General features: G+C 31.4%; 1 protein-coding gene and 1 pseudogene across 1 annotated transcript; one reads left to right on the forward strand and one right to left on the reverse strand.

Moving 5' to 3' along the window:
* LOC109327561 (TPD1 protein homolog 1-like) lies at window positions 271-1,132 on the forward strand. Its single transcript, XM_019560747.1, has 3 exons — window positions 271-319; window positions 405-509; window positions 792-1,132. The coding sequence occupies exons 1-3, from the start codon at window positions 271-273 to the stop codon at window positions 1,130-1,132; spliced, it is 495 nt and encodes a 164-aa protein (XP_019416292.1).
* LOC109337129 lies at window positions 19,427-21,872 on the reverse strand (annotated as a pseudogene).

Consider the following 22,170-nt stretch of genomic DNA (forward strand, 5'->3'; position numbering starts at 1 on the left):
GTTTGATCATAATTGTCCTCTAGGGATATTGCTTCATTTAAATACCACATTGATTATTTCCGAAACTTAATGTGATATTTTCACTAAGATCACTTGTTTCCTTTTAAATTATTTCTGAATCATCAATTATTTTCTTTTTCTATAGGAGAATTATTATTTTGATTCTTAATACAAATAACTATACTATTGTTTCTATTTAATTGGTTGTTTTTCCACTCTAGCTAATTGTTCCAATCAATCCCTACTAACTGCGTTCTTGTTGTAAAAGCAATGGCCACACTTGGAACCCTCTTCTTCTTGTTCTTTGGACTTCTTATAGGTTTATTTCTCTTCTCTTTTCAAAAATTGTACCCTCTTTTTTATGTGAATGTTCATATATTTTTATTATTTTGAATCCTTTGCAGGTTTTAGTGGTGCAACTAGCAACGAAACCATTGTATCCCTTAGTTTAAAACAAGGAAGAAACGACACATTCCTTATTGCTAGGCATCGCAAACTTCTTCAACCTGGTAATGTTGGGAATTAGTTTCTCTTCTTTTTTATGTTACATTAATTTATGCATTTGAAACAAAAAGTAACAACCTTACATAAGTTATCCCTAAAGCATGAGAAACATTGTTAAAATCTATATGATATTATCAAGCTATATTGATTTGGTGTATGGTATAGTGTTCTATGCTTTGCTAGTTATTATATTATTGCATGACTTCATTGAATGTGTATATCAACATTTTTTGAAAATTAAACCTTTTAATATAAATTATTTATAAATTAAACATATTTTGATGTAGTTGAAGTGGTGAAACCAAACACAATATGGGATGATAAGTGCAGTAAGGAATATATTGCTATCAATCAAAGTCCCACACCGCCACTCTCAAATGGGATCCCAACCTACACAGTTGAAATCATAAACAACTGCTTCAGTGGTTGTGAAATATCTGACATTCACGTCTCATGTGGTTGGTTTAGTTCTGTAACTCTCGTCAATCCCGAAGTGTTCAAGCGCCTTGACTACGATGATTGCATTGTCAATGATGGAAAACCATTGCAAAATCGTAGTTTAGTTTCCTTCCGATATGCAAATACCTTCCCTTATCCGTTCTTTGTTACGAAAGTCACCTGTATTTGATTTTATAAAATGATATATTACGATAGTGGTAGTGGTGATAACAATATTTTGTCGCGATAATCTGCTTGGTTAAATTATTAAAGATATCATATTTTAAATACATAAATATAGTGATAGAGTAATGTTGTTTCTTCCTCTATGAATGAGCTTGCAATTTTTACCAATCTTTTATCTTGTGGAACTTTTGCATTCAAATAAATAGATATTGTAAATAAGTATTGAGTGATCAGAATTGAAATAAAAAATCATTTGTAAAATTTTCTCATTATCATTTTAACAAGTCTAAGGATAACACTAATTTTTGCTCATGGTTTAAAGTGCCATTTGTACTCTCGCTAATATAATCTTTTTGAAGAGGGCAAAAAAAAAAGGTGTCTCAATCAAAATATATTTCGAGGCCTTTTAAATTAGTTAAGATAATATAATAAAGTAATAGTTTTTTTTTAAATAAAAATCTGGTTCAAGGAAGAAAGTTGACAACAAAAATTCTGGTCTGGAATGTCGTACTTTAAAAAATTAGTAAATTACATGGTTATTCTCTCAGTTTTAATGAAACTATTCATGTTATTTCTCCCTTTTTTTACATTTACACATATCTCTTTTTTATGTACTACAAATGACATTTTCTCATTATTTTAAATAAGGAATTAATTCTTTTTGGAGTGTGTGAATGTTCCTCCTAATAACTGTTGCTCATAGAAATCAAACTCTAACTTTTTTATCCTCCAAGATCTAGCAAAGCCTTACAAAATTATATCAACACCTTATTGATACACATATCTCCCTTTGATATAGCACCCTTGTTAATAAAGCATTAAAACACTCTCTACTTCAAACATCACAACTCTCTTATTTTGCTGATAAAAAAACATAACTCTTATTTTCTTTTAAAATAACCCATCCTCTTCTTACTCAAATTAGGATTGATATAAATCAAATAAATTTGGGAGTAGGGGCGTAAAAATTCATTTCGGTTCCACAGTTTTTATATTTACTTTTTATAAAAAAAATATTTCATCAATTGAAAATTCAAAATGTATTACAAGAGATATTGTTTATCATAAAAGGATAAACATTACTACTATTATTATAAAAAATTATGAATCATATATAACAATACACTTCATGATTAGTAATATATATATCAATTAGTAAAATATATAATACTTACATTTATAACCTTACATTTCATAATTAGTAACACATGTAACAATACTTATATAACAATATATGATATATGTTGGTTTGAAATTCAATATCACAAAAGTTGGAAAATATATTCTAAATCATAAGACATTAGGAAACAATTTAGTAACTAATAACATATATAATATTAACTTAATAACAATTTAGTAACATATGTAACACTACAATTCACATAAAAATTGATAATTTAAGTTAGAAAATTGGTTGAAGAATTTAAACAATGATAAAATATTATTTCTTAATCCCCAGTATATATTTCTTTAATATGCGGTTCGGTTATAACGGTTCCTAAATTTCTAAAACCATAAATCGAACCGAACATAAACGATTTCTTAAAAAGAATAACAGAACCGAACCGAACCGCGAAACCGAACCGAACCGAACCACATTTTGCGGTTTGGTTTGGTTCAGTTCCATCAGTTTAAATCGGAACCGCTTACACCCTATTTGGGGGTCTGATTAACATATGGGGAGGAGTGGAAACCATGTCACCTTTGTCTCATTTTTCTTCTTTTTAAAACATTGCGTTTTCTATGTTGGCTTTGTGATTAACCTTCTTACTTCTTTGTAAAACATGTTTCAATATATACCTCATAATTTGCTTGATAAAATGTTTAAAAGAATTATAGTCAATATATTATCACTCATAATTTGGTTAATATAATACTTGGAAGAAGCTCATTTCCACTAACTTGGTAATAAGCTTTCACTAACTTAATTTGATAGTGTGAGTTGCATAACTCATCGAGCAAGGTTGCAAGATATGAAACTTGTCTTTAACTAAATAAAGAATTTAGTAGTAAGCTAAAAGTGGAAACATTGTGTTGCCAATTATAAGATAACTTTTACCATGGAAAAAAAATGTTATAAGATAACTTGATAAAAGTCAATAATCTCTCAACAAGTTTTCAGTTCAGAGAAGAAAAAAAGATTTAAGAAAATTAGTGACACGTTGATGTATGACATGTAAATTTACAACATGGATTGGTAAGCCTTTATGAGCTAGATGTGTAACTTTGAAGCTCAGATTCATGTGACCGCATATAACAAAACTTACAATTAAGGGACAAATGCAATGCTCTTAAACTATAAAAGGAAATGAAATCACATACAATATTCATGGAGAGAAAATAATTATGTGAATGTAAAAAATGATACTTTTATCATAATATTTTAATAAATAACGTGATATACATATGATACTTTCATTTAATGGTATATGTAATGTGCATATATAATTAGCAATAATTTTTTGGGTACATCGAATAAAAGAAGAAAAAAACTAAAGGATAGGGTATAGATCCATTTGCAGGATGTTTAGCACTCTTCCTAGAGGTGTGTTCCACAACTAAGAAGATATATGGGGAAATAAACTAAATTTAGCCATAAAATCAAGCAACATATTTTCTTCTCTAAAGATATGTTACACATGAAATTAACAATAATTTGTATAACTATAAAAAGTAAGGAGTAATTTATATCATTTTATTAAAACTGTATATTTAAAACTCATAGATATGTGTAATATACTTTTAAAAAAATCAGAAATTTGATATGGTGGGACTTCTTTCATTAATTGAAGTTAGAAGTGACTTATTATGGTATTAATATACAATCAATGACCTCATTTCTTTTTATCTAAACGGTATATATATTATTGTTTACCGTTGTTCTTTCTTTAATTCTAGGTGTGTTAAACCTTTTTCCTCAATAAATTTGTAGTTTTTCGTAATTTTTAACTTTAGTCAATAAATTATTTGAGTCATTTGGTAAAAAATCTAAGGAAGTTTATAACTTTTAAAAAAATACTTAATAGTGTTTGAAAACTATTTTTGAGATAGCTATTTGAAATAGCATTTATAAAATGAAAATAGTTTTCACTAACTCATTTACCAAATTTACCTTTCAAAATTTTAATAAATTACATTACTACCCAAAACCAAAAAACTTTATTATTTTTGTGATGTATAAATATTTTTATATTGAATTTTTTGTGATGTATAAATTATTGGTTTCCACGGAGTTCTGTAACTCACCATAGAGGTGAATCGGTGATACGGTACACAATTACTGTTGCTCGATAAACAAACAGATTATACAAATTCACACATTGTTTAATCGATTAACACCAGCTATAATTGATTAACTAATTTTGTAGATAATCGATTAACTAAACAGCCTAATTGATTAACTAGTTCTGCAGATAATCGATTAACAAAACAACGTAATCGATTATTCAGTTCTTGTTCTATGAAAAATAGTTCTCTTTGATATCCAAGATTACTAAGATTCAATTAAACTTATATGCACTTCTTTTAGATGATTAAGATCAATAACTGCACAAAACTGAATATGCAAATAACTCAGAATAATATGCATGTCAACTTAAGCAAATCAAGTAATACAGAAATGTAAAAAGTTGAGGGTTGAGAAGAATGAGACACGTCTTTTCTCTTGATTCGTTTGCGGGTCCACTTGCAAACTACATTCAGGCCTCCCTCTGATCTTGGGAGATTTTTCATCACTATGGAAATTATATGTTCTTTTACAAACAAACTTCCAATACAAGACACAAGATGCTCCTTTCTTGGAATCATTGAGCCTCTCACTTCAGTTTGACTACTCAGCTCGCATACTCGAATACTCACACCTTTCGTGACTCTAGCCTCGACCTCTATTTCGCTCGAACCAAGACATCTTGCTCTCATGAAGACACTTACCTAATCACAACTAGGGTTTTCCCAAACCAATTCTCTTTCAATGGTGATACTAAACACACTAAGAGAATATGTTTATGTCTTTACTAAAATCTTTCAAGTTATTGATGCACCGAAATGTGCAGAATAATCACTCTTTTAGAATCTAAGAACCCCTCTACAAATCTTACAACTAGAATACAGAAAACATGAAATGCAAGGTTTCTTTTCACAAAAGATTTGACTATGAAGCTCTTTTGGGGATCTTTCTAAAGATTAACCATTTTCTCTTTTTCAAAAGAACACTATGAAAATCAATCTCAAGATATGAAAGCGAAAGAGCTATGATTTTCGGAACAATGTGAAAAAATAGTTTTTGTGTATGTGTTCTAACTCTATGAAAATATCTTCATGTATCTTATGAAGCAATATGAAAAACTTGGGTTTATATATCATTCTGTTTTCAGCTGTAGTTAATCGATTATCACTAAATTTAATCGATTAACGAATTCCCAAAATTTCAATACTTAATCGATTAAAATATCTCTAAATCGATTATTGGTTTTACAAAAAGATACTTCAATGTTATACGAACCTACTACATGATTTTTAAAAGTATGATGCATGACTTTGAATGATGTATAATTTAGAATTCTTTTTAAATTATGTATGAATGCATGTAAGTCTCATTTTAGTTGTAATTGATTTTAGCTTGTGAGACTTCCATTAGGGTCCATCCTAGCCTAGACTCTTTCTAAGCAAACATCTTAAGACCTAATAAAGATATAAAACACTTAGCCTATAGATCTTCTTGAACGCTTCATCTTGTATAAATCTTGAGTCTTGACTTTGTTGTTTATTGATTAGTTTATCAAACTCTGTCTTTTATCAACCTTTCTCTTCATCAAAATCTATGTGATGCATGTTTGCATACACAATATGCTATGATGATGACAATCACTTGTTGGATCTGACAACTCTTTGTTGGATCTGCTTGATGATAATCAACTACGTTTTGCAATTTCCTTGTTGTAATTTGATGTGCATTTCTTCCTCTTCCTCCTCCTCGGGTGATTTATCGTTTTCTTGTGGAAACCTCAACTTTTCCTTTTGGCTTGATAAGAAAACAATGTGATATATGAAAGCTTATTTCCAAAAGAAAGGAAAACAATGCAATTTCTAATGATGTTAATCGGTTATATTTCTACTTAATCGATTAAGTATAATTCAATTTTACACAGAATTACATTTTATATGATATTAATCGATTATGCTGCTATTAATCGATTAATACTACTAATATGACATAATAAAGTGCATATTACATGTTGTATAAATATTTTTATATTGAATTTTTTGTGATGTATAAATTATTGGTTTCCACGGAGTTCTGTAACTCACCATAGAGGTGAATCGGTGATACGGTACACAATTACTGTTGCTCGATAAACAAACAGATTATACAAATTCACACATTGTTTAATCGATTAACACCAGCTATAATTGATTAACTAATTTTGTAGATAATCGATTAACTAAACAGCCTAATTGATTAACTAGTTCTGCAGATAATCGATTAACAAAACAACGTAATCGATTATTCAGTTCTTGTTCTATGAAAAATAGTTCTCTTTGATATCCAAGATTACTAAGATTCAATTAAACTTATATGCACTTCTTTTAGATGATTAAGATCAATAACTGCACAAAACTGAATATGCAAATAACTCAGAATAATATGCATGTCAACTTAAGCAAATCAAGTAATACAGAAATGTAAAAAGTTGAGGGTTGAGAAGAATGAGACACGTCTTTTCTCTTGATTCGTTTGCGGGTCCACTTGCAAACTACATTCAGGCCTCCCTCTGATCTTGGGAGATTTTTCATCACTATGGAAATTATATGTTCTTTTACAAACAAACTTCCAATACAAGACACAAGATGCTCCTTTCTTGGAATCATTGAGCCTCTCACTTCAGTTTGACTACTCAGCTCGCATACTCGAATACTCACACCTTTCGTGACTCTAGCCTCGACCTCTATTTCGCTCGAACCAAGACATCTTGCTCTCATGAAGACACTTACCTAATCACAACTAGGGTTTTCCCAAACCAATTCTCTTTCAATGGTGATACTAAACACACTAAGAGAATATGTTTATGTCTTTACTAAAATCTTTCAAGTTATTGATGCACCGAAATGTGCAGAATAATCACTCTTTTAGAATCTAAGAACCCCTCTACAAATCTTACAACTAGAATACAGAAAACATGAAATGCAAGGTTTCTTTTCACAAAAGATTTGACTATGAAGCTCTTTTGGGGATCTTTCTAAAGATTAACCATTTTCTCTTTTTCAAAAGAACACTATGAAAATCAATCTCAAGATATGAAAGCGAAAGAGCTATGATTTTCGGAACAATGTGAAAAAATAGTTTTTGTGTATGTGTTCTAACTCTATGAAAATATCTTCATGTATCTTATGAAGCAATATGAAAAACTTGGGTTTATATATCATTCTGTTTTCAGCTGTAGTTAATCGATTATCACTAAATTTAATCGATTAACGAATTCCCAAAATTTCAATACTTAATCGATTAAAATATCTCTAAATCGATTATTGGTTTTACAAAAAGATACTTCAATGTTATACGAACCTACTACATGATTTTTAAAAGTATGATGCATGACTTTGAATGATGTATAATTTAGAATTCTTTTTAAATTATGTATGAATGCATGTAAGTCTCATTTTAGTTGTAATTGATTTTAGCTTGTGAGACTTCCATTAGGGTCCATCCTAGCCTAGACTCTTTCTAAGCAAACATCTTAAGACCTAATAAAGATATAAAACACTTAGCCTATAGATCTTCTTGAACGCTTCATCTTGTATAAATCTTGAGTCTTGACTTTGTTGTTTATTGATTAGTTTATCAAACTCTGTCTTTTATCAACCTTTCTCTTCATCAAAATCTATGTGATGCATGTTTGCATACACAATATGCTATGATGATGACAATCACTTGTTGGATCTGACAACTCTTTGTTGGATCTGCTTGATGATAATCAACTACGTTTTGCAATTTCCTTGTTGTAATTTGATGTGCATTTCTTCCTCTTCCTCCTCCTCGGGTGATTTATCGTTTTCTTGTGGAAACCTCAACTTTTCCTTTTGGCTTGATAAGAAAACAATGTGATATATGAAAGCTTATTTCCAAAAGAAAGGAAAACAATGCAATTTCTAATGATGTTAATCGGTTATATTTCTACTTAATCGATTAAGTATAATTCAATTTTACACAGAATTACATTTTATATGATATTAATCGATTATGCTGCTATTAATCGATTAATACTACTAATATGACATAATAAAGTGCATATTACATGTTGATTGCAGAATGTTATGTAACTTGATATCCACTAGGTTTTATACACTTGTTTTATACAGATTGCGCACAGTAAGATCAATGCAACATATTTAAAATAGCTAAACATTCATTCATTCATTGATCAAACAATTATAAGAGTAAGATAGCAAGTACATGATTCAAGTGAAAGCTCAAAAATACAATTATAGCATGTCATGCGTGTAAAATTCAAATTCAAAGCACAAAACAAAATAACAAGTTTGAAATTACAACGCAACGACCAAAAAGACATAGACCATAACTCCTAAAACATAACATAACTAGGACACACTAGCCGCCTTAAGCTAAACTAACTAGGAGGTGGTTACGAAAAGCCACCGAAGGTTCTAAATAGAAAGTGAAGATGCTCGAAATGATTTTGGTTATCTTCTGCTTGTCTGTGAAACTCCGCTATAAGCCTATCCTCCATGGATTGCATTCTCGAATTAATTCGCTCATTTAGGCGTTATTCCATGGCATCCAAATGAACCAAACCAAATAAAGGTCCTTGAGGCATATTAGATGCCTCGTCATTTTGTTGTTCTTGATTTTGCTCACCTTGCTCGCCACCGTCTTCCTCATTAGGTATATCCAAATTTACAATAGTCCTATAGTCCTCTAGATACATCCATTTACCTCCATGTTTATAAATGCTCATCTTGTGAATGAGATTCCCATGAACCATAGGCTCTCTAGGATTTACAGCCATTATCTCCATACTAGATGTGTCGATCCCAATGTGATCAATGACATGAGAGATAAATATGCCATATGCTAGCAGTCTTGAGGAAGAAGATGCAATGCCATACATGACCTTCAAAATCTCATTAGGCTAGCTTATCTGAATACATTCCTTAATTAACTTCAAATCATTCACAATTGGTTGCGAGTGATTTGTATTGCGCTGAACCAAAATGTAAGCGACCAAGTAATGTAATAACCTATTTTCCACGGTTAATGAACCAATTTTTGTAAGCTCACCTTGGAAGAAATAATGTGGTCCTCTCAAGCATGACTTGTACATTTCTGTGGAGTCGTACGCACTCCATTTTTCATCATTACAGTCACCAAGAGATCCGCCATCACACGTTAAGCCTCCAAAAACCATAAACAATATATTATTTAACATAATCAACATCCCTTGCACCATACCTCGATAACCACCATCCTTATATTGAAAATTAGCATACAATTCCCGAACCAGAGAAGGGTATATGGTGCTTTTTAGTTTTAGAAACTGTACAACCCCTTGTACCTCCAATTCATGTGGGAATTGAAATCCCTGCTCCACCATCCATGTCATACCGGCATACTAGATATATGTTGGTTTCCGGGTGACAAACCTCTCCAACCTTTCTACTTGAAGAGCAGGACCATAGAATGGGTCCAAACTTAGGGATGGATTCTACCCAGCATTTGAAGAAGACCCTCCAGCATTGGAATTTCTCGTGCATCCAGGATGACGAAGATAACGGTTCATTCTCTTGGGTCTTTCGTTATTCATTTTGGCAGAAATTAGGAGATGTATAATCGATTGGATAGAGAAACCGGAATTAGGTTTAGAAAGGGGGTAATCTTATGTTATTCAATTTCAACCAGATTGATGGGTTAGAGGTTAGGATGTGGAAAGAAATAGAGTTTGAGTAGCTCGAATATGAGTTTGAGAATGAGTTACAAGATCAATTTGGGGGAAGAAGACAAAATGCACGAGGTTAGAGTATGAAGAAACTAAACCCAAAACTGTGTTTGAATCTGTTTTATGACTGCACTTAATCGATTAACTTATGTGTTAATCGATTAACGAGATTTGAATTTTAACCCAGTTAATCAATTATATTGTAACTTAATCGATTACATTTTTAAAACATTTTTACCCCAGGTGATCGATTAAAGGAATAGATAATCAATTAAATCACACAAAAAAACCTAGATAACCGATTAGAATACAGAACAATCGATTAAATAAGTCACCAAGACAGATTTTGGCACAATTTGAATTAGTTTAGAGGTTTGCTAAGACTCTAATAGAAATGATCTATCCTAAACACTTAATGCACACTTAACCCACAGCCAAAAACACATGAAAGCATAGACAATCAAGAATACATGCATTTATTGGCTATAAGTGCGATTATTTAGGATTTTCTAGGTGTCTAGCATGCATTCAAACACTTAGGCATAATATCATACATAACATGTGATAAGACATTACAGAGAAAAACATGCCACAATATTTGGTTACCTCAGATGTTTTACCTCATCCTTATCAAAGTGTTAGAAGATTGTCATATTTGATGTATTCTTTGACCTTTCTTCAATTTCTTAATTCTTGTCTTTTTCTTGCATAGCGCTTCAATTCTTTAAATATTTATCCTCATGAGTACCTAAAAAAATTTAGCATACATTTCCTCTCCTCTTTTGGAGATGGCTTATCAATCATTAAATTTGCATAGGCTTTTAAAAAATAGTTTTGGTCAATTGAATTAATATGAAATATGACTTGTTGTGTTTCAACATGATTAGAATATCCTAGATAGTATTTCTATATTTAACATGTTTGCATTTAACATGTTCAACAATAACATGTTTACATTTAAGAGCATGTAAATGAGAAACATAAAGTATTTGGCCTAAAAGTGATTTTGGGGGATTTTCTTTGAAATATACTTATTATATCACTTATTCTTGAAATTATGGCTTCATTAGGATTTCAAGTAAGTATTTATTTATAACACTTAAAGTACGTAACACTTGGAGTTTAGAAAGGATACCTCATTTACCTTTGTAGCACAATTCTTCCTAATTTCAAGCATTTGAGTTAATAATTTATTCATAAGTGTCATAGTCCTTTTTCTTTGGTGACATTTCAATGAAGCTTGATCTTCTCACATACCATATTCCTACAATATTTGTTGTCCATATGCAATTTGAAGTTCATATGTCCTTAGGCACACCTACAAAACAAGTTTACTTGCATGTTTTGGGCACCCAACTAATCTTGGGTCCCTTGATGTTAGTAGCTTGGGGATCTCGTCTCTTATCAATGAACATATATTTTCCATTTGGAATAACAAACATTCTAATATTACATGTATTCATAATATGACCATGCAATCCACAATAAAATCAAGTAGGGGATTTAAGATATGACTGTTACAAAACATCTACCTATTTCTTGTGAAATGTATGTGTTCTTTGCATGCGTATATCCCAAACTAGATTTAATCTCAACATTTTTACATGTAGCAAGTAAATTGTTTATTTTGTGACTATTATATGTGAGTTTAGCAACTTTATCCTTTAAGATACGATTTTCTTTTTCTATGCAAGTGCAATTTTCACAAGTAGATATCACATTTAATTTAGTGGTACAATCACATGAAGAATTAGCATATTTAGCATCTAAGATTTTATTTTCAATTTTAAGCATATCAATGAAATTTTGCAATTTAAAAATTTTCTTTTCAAGATATAAAATCAACCTTTTTTCTATCCATATACTTTTTAGCTATCTTTTTAAGATCTTCATGCATTTCAACATAAGCATCATAAAGTATATCATATGTGGGAAATATATCGGAATTTGAAATAGAATCGAAAGAGTGTACCTCACTAGGCTCATCTTGCTCACTTTGCAAGAAAACAGATTTTGAGCCACTAGACATAGCTTGATTGATTCTTCATATTCTGAGATGTTTGTTGATGTAGTGTCCTCATCGAGTTCATCCCAAACGATGTATGTATTCTTAACTTTGATATCCCGAGAGTCTTTCTTGTTGTCATGTTTCAATCTTCTTGAGAGAGGTATGACATGTGTACCTCATGTGGTATACTTTCTCACTCTTATAGCAAGTTGCTTTGTCTTTAGGATACTTGCTCATTTTGATTGAACCTTATTCATCTTCCTTGTGAATCTTCTCGAGTCCTCCATTCTTTCTTAAGTACTTCCTGAATTTGTTGATGAGGAGGCACATAGCTTCATCACTTATGTTCTCGTCCATATTTCTCCTTTTGACTTCTTGAATATGATTTTGTTGCTTTGAAGGAGATTTCTTTTATGTTCTCGTCCATTTTCTCATTGAGTGTCAAACATTTTAATTCTATCTTGTGTTCTTGAAGTTTTCTAAATAATGTTGTGAGCATCATTTGTTCCAAGTCCTTTGACTCCATGATGGCAGTCACATTGGGTTGCCATTTCCTGTCAAGATATCTCAACACTTTATTTGTTACTTCATGTTTGGAAAATGATTTATCTAATGCGATGAAATGGTTAATAATGTGATTAAATCACTTTTGCAAATAAAAATAGAGTCATGTGGAAACATGCGAAATAACTCATACTCATGCATCAACTAGACCGTTTGACCTCACTAATACACTGAGAAATCCTAAAGAACTCATCGTATGAGAGTGTGGAGGTTATAATATTTTTAGCTTTCAAATCAAGCTGCACTTTTCTTTTTTCCTCTTTGGTGAAGAGATTTCTTGGTTTCTTTTTTGTTTCTCCTTCCACCATGTATAGTGGAACGAAAGGTCCATATTCTACGGCATCCCAAATATCTGTAACAATAGCCTCAATAAAAATCCTCATTCATATTTTTCAGAGGGCGGTTGATGGATGTGTCATCGCCGCTAAAAGGGTTAGAAGAGCCCATGGTAAAAGTGCCTAGGATCAACGTTCTAAGCAGTTAAGTTATCACGTTCGTACTAGCTCTGATACCAATTGTTGGTTCCCACATGGCTATGTAACTCAGCTAGAGGGGGTGAATAGGTTATACCGTACACAATTATCGTTGCTCGATAAACAAACAGATTATACAAATCCACACACTATTTAATCAATTAACACCAACTATAATCGATTACCTAGTTTTGCAGATAATCGATTAACTAAACAACCTAATCGATTAACTAGTTTTGCATATAATCAATTAACTAAACAACCTAATCGATTATTCAGTTCTTGTCCTATGAAAAATAGTTTTCTTTGATATCCTAGATTACTAAGACTCAACTAAACTTATATGCACTTCTTTTAGATAATTAAGAACAGTAAATGCACAAAACTGAATATGCAAATAACTCAGAATAATATGCATGTCAAGTTAAGCAAATCAAGTAATACGGAAATGTAAAAAGTTAAGGGTTGAGAAGAATGAGACACGAATTTTATCTTGGTTCGTTTGTAGGTCCACTTGCAAAGTACATCCATGCATCCCCTTCTGATAATGCGAGATTTTTCTTCACTATGAAAATTATATGTTCTTTTACAAACAAACTTCTAATACAAGACACAAGACGCTATTTTATTGGAACCGTTGAGCCTCTCATTTCGGTTTGACTACTCAACTCGCTTACTTGGATACTCACACTTTTCACAACTCTAGCCCCAACCTCTGTTTTGCTCGAACCAAGACATCTTGCTCTCGTGAAGACATTTACTTAATGGCAGCTAGGGTTTTCTCAAACTAATTCTCTTTCAATGGTGATACTAAACACACCAAGAGAATATATTTATGCCTTGTCTAAAATCTTTTAAATTATTGATGCACCTAATTGTGCAGAATAATCACTCTTCTAGAAGTTAAGAACCCCTCTACAAATCTCACAATTAGAATACAAAAAATGTGAGATGCAATGTTTATTTTCACAAAAGATTTGCTATGAAGCTCTTTTGGGGATCTTTCTAAAGATTCACCCTTTTCTCTTTTTCAAAAGAACACTTTGAAAATCTATCTAAAGATATGAAAGTGAAAGAACTATGATTTTCAGAACAATGTGAAAATTTAGTTTTCGTGTATGTGTTCTAACTCTATGAAAATATGTTCATGTATCTTATGAAGCAATATGAAAAACTTGGATTTATATACAATTTTGTTTTCAGCTGTAGTTAATCGATTATCACTAAATTTAATCGATTAACGGATCTTTAAAATACTAGAAACCAGAAATTGCAACAATCCTTAATCGATTAAACTTATACTTAATTGATTAACAGATTCTCAAGATTTCAATGTTTAATCAATTAAAATATCTCTTAAGCGACTATTGGTTTTATAAAAAGATATTTCAATGTTATATGAACCTACTACATAATTTATAAAAGTATGATGCATGACTTTGAATGATGTATGATTTAAAATTCTTTTTAAATGCATCCAAAATCATATGATCATGTATTTATGCATGTGTATGTAAATCATGTGTGAATGCATATAAGTCTCATTTTAGTTATGATTGATTTTAGCTTGGGAGATTTCCATTAAGGTTCATCCTAGCCTAGACTATTTCTAAACAAACATCTTAAGACCTAATAAAGATATAAACACTTAACCTCTAGATCTTTTCAAATGATTTATCTTGTATGAATCTTGAGTCTTGACTTTGTTGTTTGTTAATCTGTTCATCCCTTCAAGCTTGTCCTTGCTATATTTTTTTTTTGTCGATATTTGTCTTTATTAAACTCTATCTTTCATCAATCTTTGTCTTCATTAAAATCCATGTCTTCATTATTAGACAAAGATATTGGAAGAATACTATAAATTTATACAACTTAATTTTATTTTTAGAAAAAATAAATAATGAAAACAACTAAAAAATATTAAAAACTTAGAACGCTCTGAGCCACAGAAATCTTGATATTGAAAAGAACACTCAGATATGTTTCATGTTTTTTATAACTAACATATCTTATTATTGATGTTGTAATTGTTATTATTTTTTATAGCAAATGAAAAGAGGATTTTCTGGACCTAATTGCGAACAACTTTAAAGTTTAAATGTAGTTTGGGGTGCTTAACAATTTATTTGATTTTTCATTGAAAATGTTGTCAAAAAAATTAGGGTTATAAAGGAGAAAAATATGTACCCATTCCAAAACTCCTTTTATTTTAATAAGTACTCTCACCAGGATTAAGGGTGACATGTTTAATTGGTGAATGTGTTTAGGTTGAGTTTAGGTTGAGAAAAATATGTACATTCACATTCCAAAACCTTTATTTTCCTAGTTTTTGAATCTTGTTTATGTCTCAATCAAATTAAAAATTGTCATTAATTAAAAGTAAAAATCATAAATATAAAAATAAATTTTTATATTACTTGATAGAATGTGATTGACTTGGAACATAAAGACAATAATTTTTTGAAACATGTGATTCTTATTCGGTTTTTTGACCACTAGACACCACAAGGACACAATTGTCATCCGATTATATAAAGTATATTTATCATATTATAATATAATGATGAGTGATTCGTTTACACTTAAATTGAATTACACTAGTTATACTCAATCTAATTTATTTATTTTTTCCCTCAAATCGAACAAATCATATGAATAAAACTTAAAAGTTATCTAAGATTCATTTTTTTTTCTTTTTCATCACCTCTATTATAATTGCCATATATAAGCATAACTATAGTTTAACTTTTCATATTAATGGGACTATGGCTCTATTTCGATTTGAAGGAACTTTGATTTCCCAAGTGCTTTTCCAACACCAGCTGGAAATAGATTGTTGCAATAACTAACTTCCAACTGCTTATTCCATTATCAACATGCAACTCTACATTGTTCACTAACACAAATTTGGTAAAATTTGTATATCAATAAAGATGTTTATAAATATAAAAATAGAATGTCAGTGGAAATTATTTTTGTCGCCTCATCTTATGACCCAAACTTTGTATCACTCCATGTACTTCTTATTTTTTATTGGTTAGAAAAATAAAACATAAATTAAAAATATATTAATTTCATATTTACTGATCAATGAAACAAAAATTACATGAAGTGATATACATTTTAGAATAAAATTATTCTTGGTCCCAAGAAGCATGAAGATCTTTGTTGAATTAAAGTAGCTGGAGTTGTCTAAATTTGTTCCTCATTCCATTTATGAGTTGGGTTTCAAAGAGGATGGAAGAGATTACACTTATAATAGAGCTGAAGTCTTTTTTTATCATTTATTCCTCTAAACTAAACTCGCAAGTGAACACTTATGAAATCGGAGAAAGAGAAAAAATAGATATATTAACAATATAAGAGTTTTATATACTATTAATCAATCCTATTACACTTTGGGAGAAAATGAGAAAATTGCATATTGTAGGGTCCATTAGGATAACTGGTAAGTTATAAATGGAGAAAGTTGGTCAATTTAGTAGAAAGTGTGTTAATTATAAAATAAGTCTTGATGCTGATTTAAGGATAATAACAAATGTTGCCTGAGACGTGGGTGCTCTTACAACAATAACATGCCAATATGTTCACGGCAACCTACACTTAAAATAAAGACAACAACAAGGACCTTAAACATTTCCATTTTTCATTCACATTCAAAGACCCTTGACCTTGAACATTTTCTAAGCAAGAAAAAAGGAGACAAAATCAGATGTCCCATTTCATATATGACTCCACGTATTAATAATTTATGATCCACCATTGTTGTTTTTTAAATTATTAATTAAGTATTTGTACTTTGACTAATTAAAAAATGTGGCACTTAGAGTAATACTTGCTAAAGATTTATTTCATAAAGAATAGTCATTATTTAAGGCAGTACCTTGGTGGTTGCTAGACACCACCCTATTAAATTTCTCCTTTTGGGATGGTGGTAGGACAAAGGGTCATCTTATCTACATAAATGTGACAAAAAGAGTTAGGTCCAAACTAGTATCCAAAGATTGTGAATGAATCATTATGGTCTGTATCAAGGGTCATACAAATGATAAAAAAGACAAATTTGACTCACATTTGATATTTTTGCAAACTATTTTAGATTTTCCAATTTTTAAGAGACCAAATTGGTAAGTCTTTTTTCTTACAAATATTCACCATCAATGCTGACAATTGGACTAGTTCTCAGGACCTTCAAGAGATTTCAAGTTGCTCACAGAAATGTCATTTTCAGTTTATAGAGTACTAGGGCTATACTCTAGAAAGGCTAAGGGGTCTTCACATATTTTGCTATTAGTCTTGAAAATAATGGTCCAACATATCCCAATTGGTTGAAACTTATACTATTTCTTGCAAGCTGTATGGTGAATGCATCTGACATGAAAATAATCTCATATTGACTTTCAATATCATATTTCCATAAAATTTCATCAGCAACAAGTCAAACTTCAAATATCTTGTTGTCTAATCTAAGGGCCATTTCAAATACTCATATCAAAATTTTGACTTAAGTAGATTTCTTTTAGGACCATTTATTGGAGTCAATGAATTTCTGGTTTTTTGACCAAGTTTATGGTCTAGTTCCTCCAATATGGTCTATATACTAGAAGTTCTCAGCAAGTTAAAACCCAACCAAGGTGTGGGAATTAAATGAGATATATTGAATATATAGCTTACCTTTTTCATTTAAATGTGATATTTATATATTATCAATATTAGCGTGTTGACATGTACTGTCATATCTGTCAACTCGTTTTCCTATGGTAATGTATAGTTTGTATTTTATAAATTCAAATATAATTTTTTGCGCTAAATTTACGGTTGAATTTATTCAATTAGTCTAATATTCAATTTTTTAAATACACTTGTAAAATAAGAAGATAATAAGGATAAAATAAGAAAATAATATTATATAGTTTTTTGGTAGAAATAAGTATTGAGGGCAAAATAGGAAAACACAAATTACACCATGATGTGTGATTATTTTGTGTTTTCCCTTTATTAATAGTATAGATAAATATTTATACACCATTATTATATCAGTCATCATTTATTTATTTTACTTTTATTGAAAAGCCAATAATAATTAAATATAAATAGTAGATGAATAATAACTTATACACTATTAGTGCATATATCTTTTTATCTTTTCATTTAGCCACAGTTATCCATATATTTACTGCATTCTTGGACACAAATTTCAAAGACAAAAGCAACAAAACACTGTCTACTTCTATTTTGGTTTAATAGCATGTCTAAATAAATAACTCACTCAACTTTTTATCAACTTTTCATAAGCAACTTATTGAAAAGAAACTAAAAGAGCTTATTAGAAGGTCTTAAAATAGTTTATAATCTATACTCTCGTATATTACATAGCATATGTCTGATTAATAGGGGAACACATCTGCTATCCTATACATTGTACTATTTTGTGTATCACTAGTTATGATTGCTTGAAAAAATGTATTATGTTAAAAATATAATAATTAAATATTTTTTTGATCAATCACAAGTAGTGGTACATAGAGTGGTACTCTCTTTTGGGACAGAAGATATTCTCCCGACTAGATTTTAAGAAAACAATCCCATATGATGCTAATATATGGCCTATTTTCACAACTGGCATTCATAAAAACAGCAAGGTGTAAAGTAATGTCTACACTTGTGTTGCAGAGCAATTTCTTACATTTGGACAGAGAAATTTTCAGTTTTTTAGAAACACAAGCAGGAGCCCACACAATGTCTATGAAGATCTGAAGCAAACTCTTTTATTTAAAACGAAATGCTGCATTCCCAAGAAAATGAGGAACAGTTAGAACATTACATACATAGACTTGAAGGACTGAACCAACGTTTTAAACGTGGTAGCGATTGCGGTCACAGTTGCAGACATTGTGATTACGATCATTATTATGCAGATTGTGGTTACAGTTGCAGTGTGACTTATTTTGTGATTAAAAAAATATTTTTGAATTCAATGCGATCCGGTGCAACCACATGTAGCCCAAATGTGGCCTGGTGTGGTTGTATTATGGCAGCAATTGTTGTGATTCAGTGTCATACCACAATCGTGGTGTAATGCAGTTGTGGCTGACACTGCAATATTGCAGCTACATCACGTGATGCGGTCCACAATTTGAATTACTGGATTGAACCATGGCACTCAATTAGAATTTGTTGTAGAATTAATCATGTATGGTTTCAATGGTAATACAATTGCATTTTCCACTAAATAAATTAAGTTATTTATAATCTTTTCCAAATGCTCCCTAAACTTAAGTAATGTAAAGAAGACATAGAAAAAAAAGAAGCAGCATAAATCTGAAACTCTTTCAATCATTGAATATGAATAAATACATATAATGCACACTAAGTGGAACAAGGTTTTGGCATGGACCCTAACCTGTTTGTTATCATACAGCTACAAGCCCCTGTTAGAAAACAGGGTTATTCTTACATATCATCTATCACCACCTATGAGCATTTTGCAACCATTTTTGAAATCCCCTCAAAGAAATCGAAAAGGTAATTTTCCAAATCATCGGCGGTGTATTTAATGTATTTGTCACTTATGTGATTACTATGCCTTCCAACAAATGTCCTATAAGCTTGGATTACATTGAGGGAAGTAGAAATCCTCAAGTCTTCGCGAAGCTGAACATCGGGGATATGCCAAGCTGTTTGGATCCTGTAAATATCCTCAAAGCCAATGTAGAAGCTCCTTAACTTCTCCTTGAGAAGACTTTTTGAGATAGAATTTGTACCTGGAAAATGGATTCCCTCATCCTTAAGCAAGTTGAGAATGGAACTCCAACTAGCTCTCTCATATTTCCTTGCGTGTCGCTGAAACTTCGAGTTGCGCTTTCGAATCCATTCATCTCCATATATGCGCCTAAGATCAGAACCCTTAACCTTTTCAGCCATATAATGTAGGTTATTCATCAAGAATAAGTGCTGCAAGGGAGCCTCTCTATATAACATGGACTTGTCCTCAAGGTTGGATTCCAAGATTGAGGCAACTGATCTAAAATGAAGGGCCATCGAGGAAACTCTATCCGGAGATCCCCGGCTTTTGCTATCCTCTTCTGTACCTGGGCTCATGTCAGGTGACAGCGATATCACATCCTCTTCTTCTTGGTCCTTCAGAAGCAGATTAAGTGTTTCATTGTAATCAGTGAGAATCATAAGATAATTCATAACATATCTGGTCAAAGGGTGTACCCCACCACCAACGAAAGCGGTTGATGATGCATTTGATGCAATGGCATTTCCGAGTTCAAGAAATGTTGCCCTCACACAATTGCCTAATCTGTTAAGAACCTCATGACATTCGACTTTAACATAAGAGCCAACCTCATCCGAATACAAGGCATCAATGTCTGGCATAAGGTCTGCTAAAACCTCATACATGTCAAGAATTCGAAACAATTTCTCAGGTTGACGAGGGCTGATAGTAATAGCTTCAGCGAAATTCATAATCTGCAATATCGAAGCTTTGGACGCATCAACAAAACAAGCTATACTAACAGGTCCACCCTCCCCGAAAATCTGGTCACTAAGCCATCTCTCACTTGCAAGATACACCCTAACAAATATCTTCACAGCCCAAATCCATCTTTTGACTTTCGAATTCAAAGCAACCCACTCCATCCTCAAGACATCCTCGATACTCAACCGTTCCATTTCAAGAACGAAGAGGCACTCATCTAAAGCATCCCTTCGAACACTAGTATAAGCATGTGAACATTCCTGGACATAATTAGAAGCAAACAATAAGTTAGCAATACACCTTAGATCCGGTATCACATCCGGATGCACTAAATCAATGATAAGCTCCTCGGAGGCTCGGCTAACACTGTCTCTTCGAAGCGATTCCTCAATTGATTCATCGCCAAAAGAAACCATGGAATTCCCATCAATAACATCTTCTTCAATAGACCGAAAAGACACATATTCGGGTTCAAAAGGTTGCCTATTCTGGATAAGCAAATTCCTAAACTCTTCTTCAAGCCTTGACATAGCTGATTGAAGAACACTATAAGCCCTCAGCAAAAACTCATACTCTTTGTCCTCTTTACTCAAATGCAAACTCTCCATTTTTTCGACCAATTCTCGGGCCTCATTAGCAGCATTCAGATAATCAGATGCTTCCTCAGGTCCCAAATCCCAGATCATAGACTGATCTTCATCCCATCTCATTATTTTCTCATGAACTACTCCGAACCGATTTTCGATGTCATTACGATCCTCTTCCTCCTCCTCATCCTTACTATTGGAGATGCTGATAGAGGATAATTGGGAACCAAGATCTGCAAGAATTTTCTTGGCATCACTAGTAAGGTTATTATTTGACCCTAATGCCTTAATAATATGTCTTGCTGCAGCAATTAAATTCTCCTCTCTTTCTAACTCAGGAATCATTGGATTATTATCCTTAACATCCATAGAGAACAATAAACAAAAAAACAAGTTCAAACCTTTTCAACTCCAAAATCAAAATTGAATTGAACCCAGATAACACTTTACCCTTCCTTCTTATTATGTCTGCATTAAAAGAAGAAAATTATGAGGATTTGAAGTTTGTTAAACAAAATCTTAGGAAACTCTGTGAGGGAAGAAGGAGCAGAAGAAGAAGGGAAAGACTTTGGTTTGAACAAGATCAGAAAGGTAGGCTATGTACAAGTGAAGAAACAATGAGCACTGCACGATCAATTTGACTTTTCTAACTCGGAAATTACGCCTTGTTCATACACTATAATAAATACATAAATCATGTAAAATTAAATATAGTTTATGTATGTAAGATTGTTAAATTTTGGCATAACGAAAATATAAGTGTTCGATTCTTACAAAGGATTTTTGTTTAAAGCAGTAGTTATACATCCTGAAAAAATAGTTATTTATCCTAAAGGATGAAAGGAAAATATTGGTAATACCAAAAAGCGTATTGACACGCATCTCATACTTGTAATTTTTATATATTTCATTCAGGAAAATTAGAATGTATTTTTTTGTCTTTATTATAATATTCAATTTAAGGTAGATA

Source organism: Lupinus angustifolius, chromosome LG02 (genome assembly GCF_001865875.1).
Source record: "Lupinus angustifolius cultivar Tanjil chromosome LG02, LupAngTanjil_v1.0, whole genome shotgun sequence".
Lineage (NCBI taxonomy): Eukaryota > Viridiplantae > Streptophyta > Magnoliopsida > Fabales > Fabaceae > Lupinus > Lupinus angustifolius.

Bases quoted from the DNA above. Each gene is read 5' to 3' on its own strand.
- LOC109327561 (XM_019560747.1), top strand. From the start codon at position 271: ATGGCCACACTTGGAACCCTCTTCTTCTTGTTCTTTGGACTTCTTATA. The intron at 320-404 runs GTTTATTTCTCT...AATCCTTTGCAG, and splicing joins GTTCTTTGGACTTCTTATAG to GTTTTAGTGGTGCAACTAGC. The intron at 510-791 runs GTAATGTTGGGA...ATTTTGATGTAG, and splicing joins TCGCAAACTTCTTCAACCTG to TTGAAGTGGTGAAACCAAAC.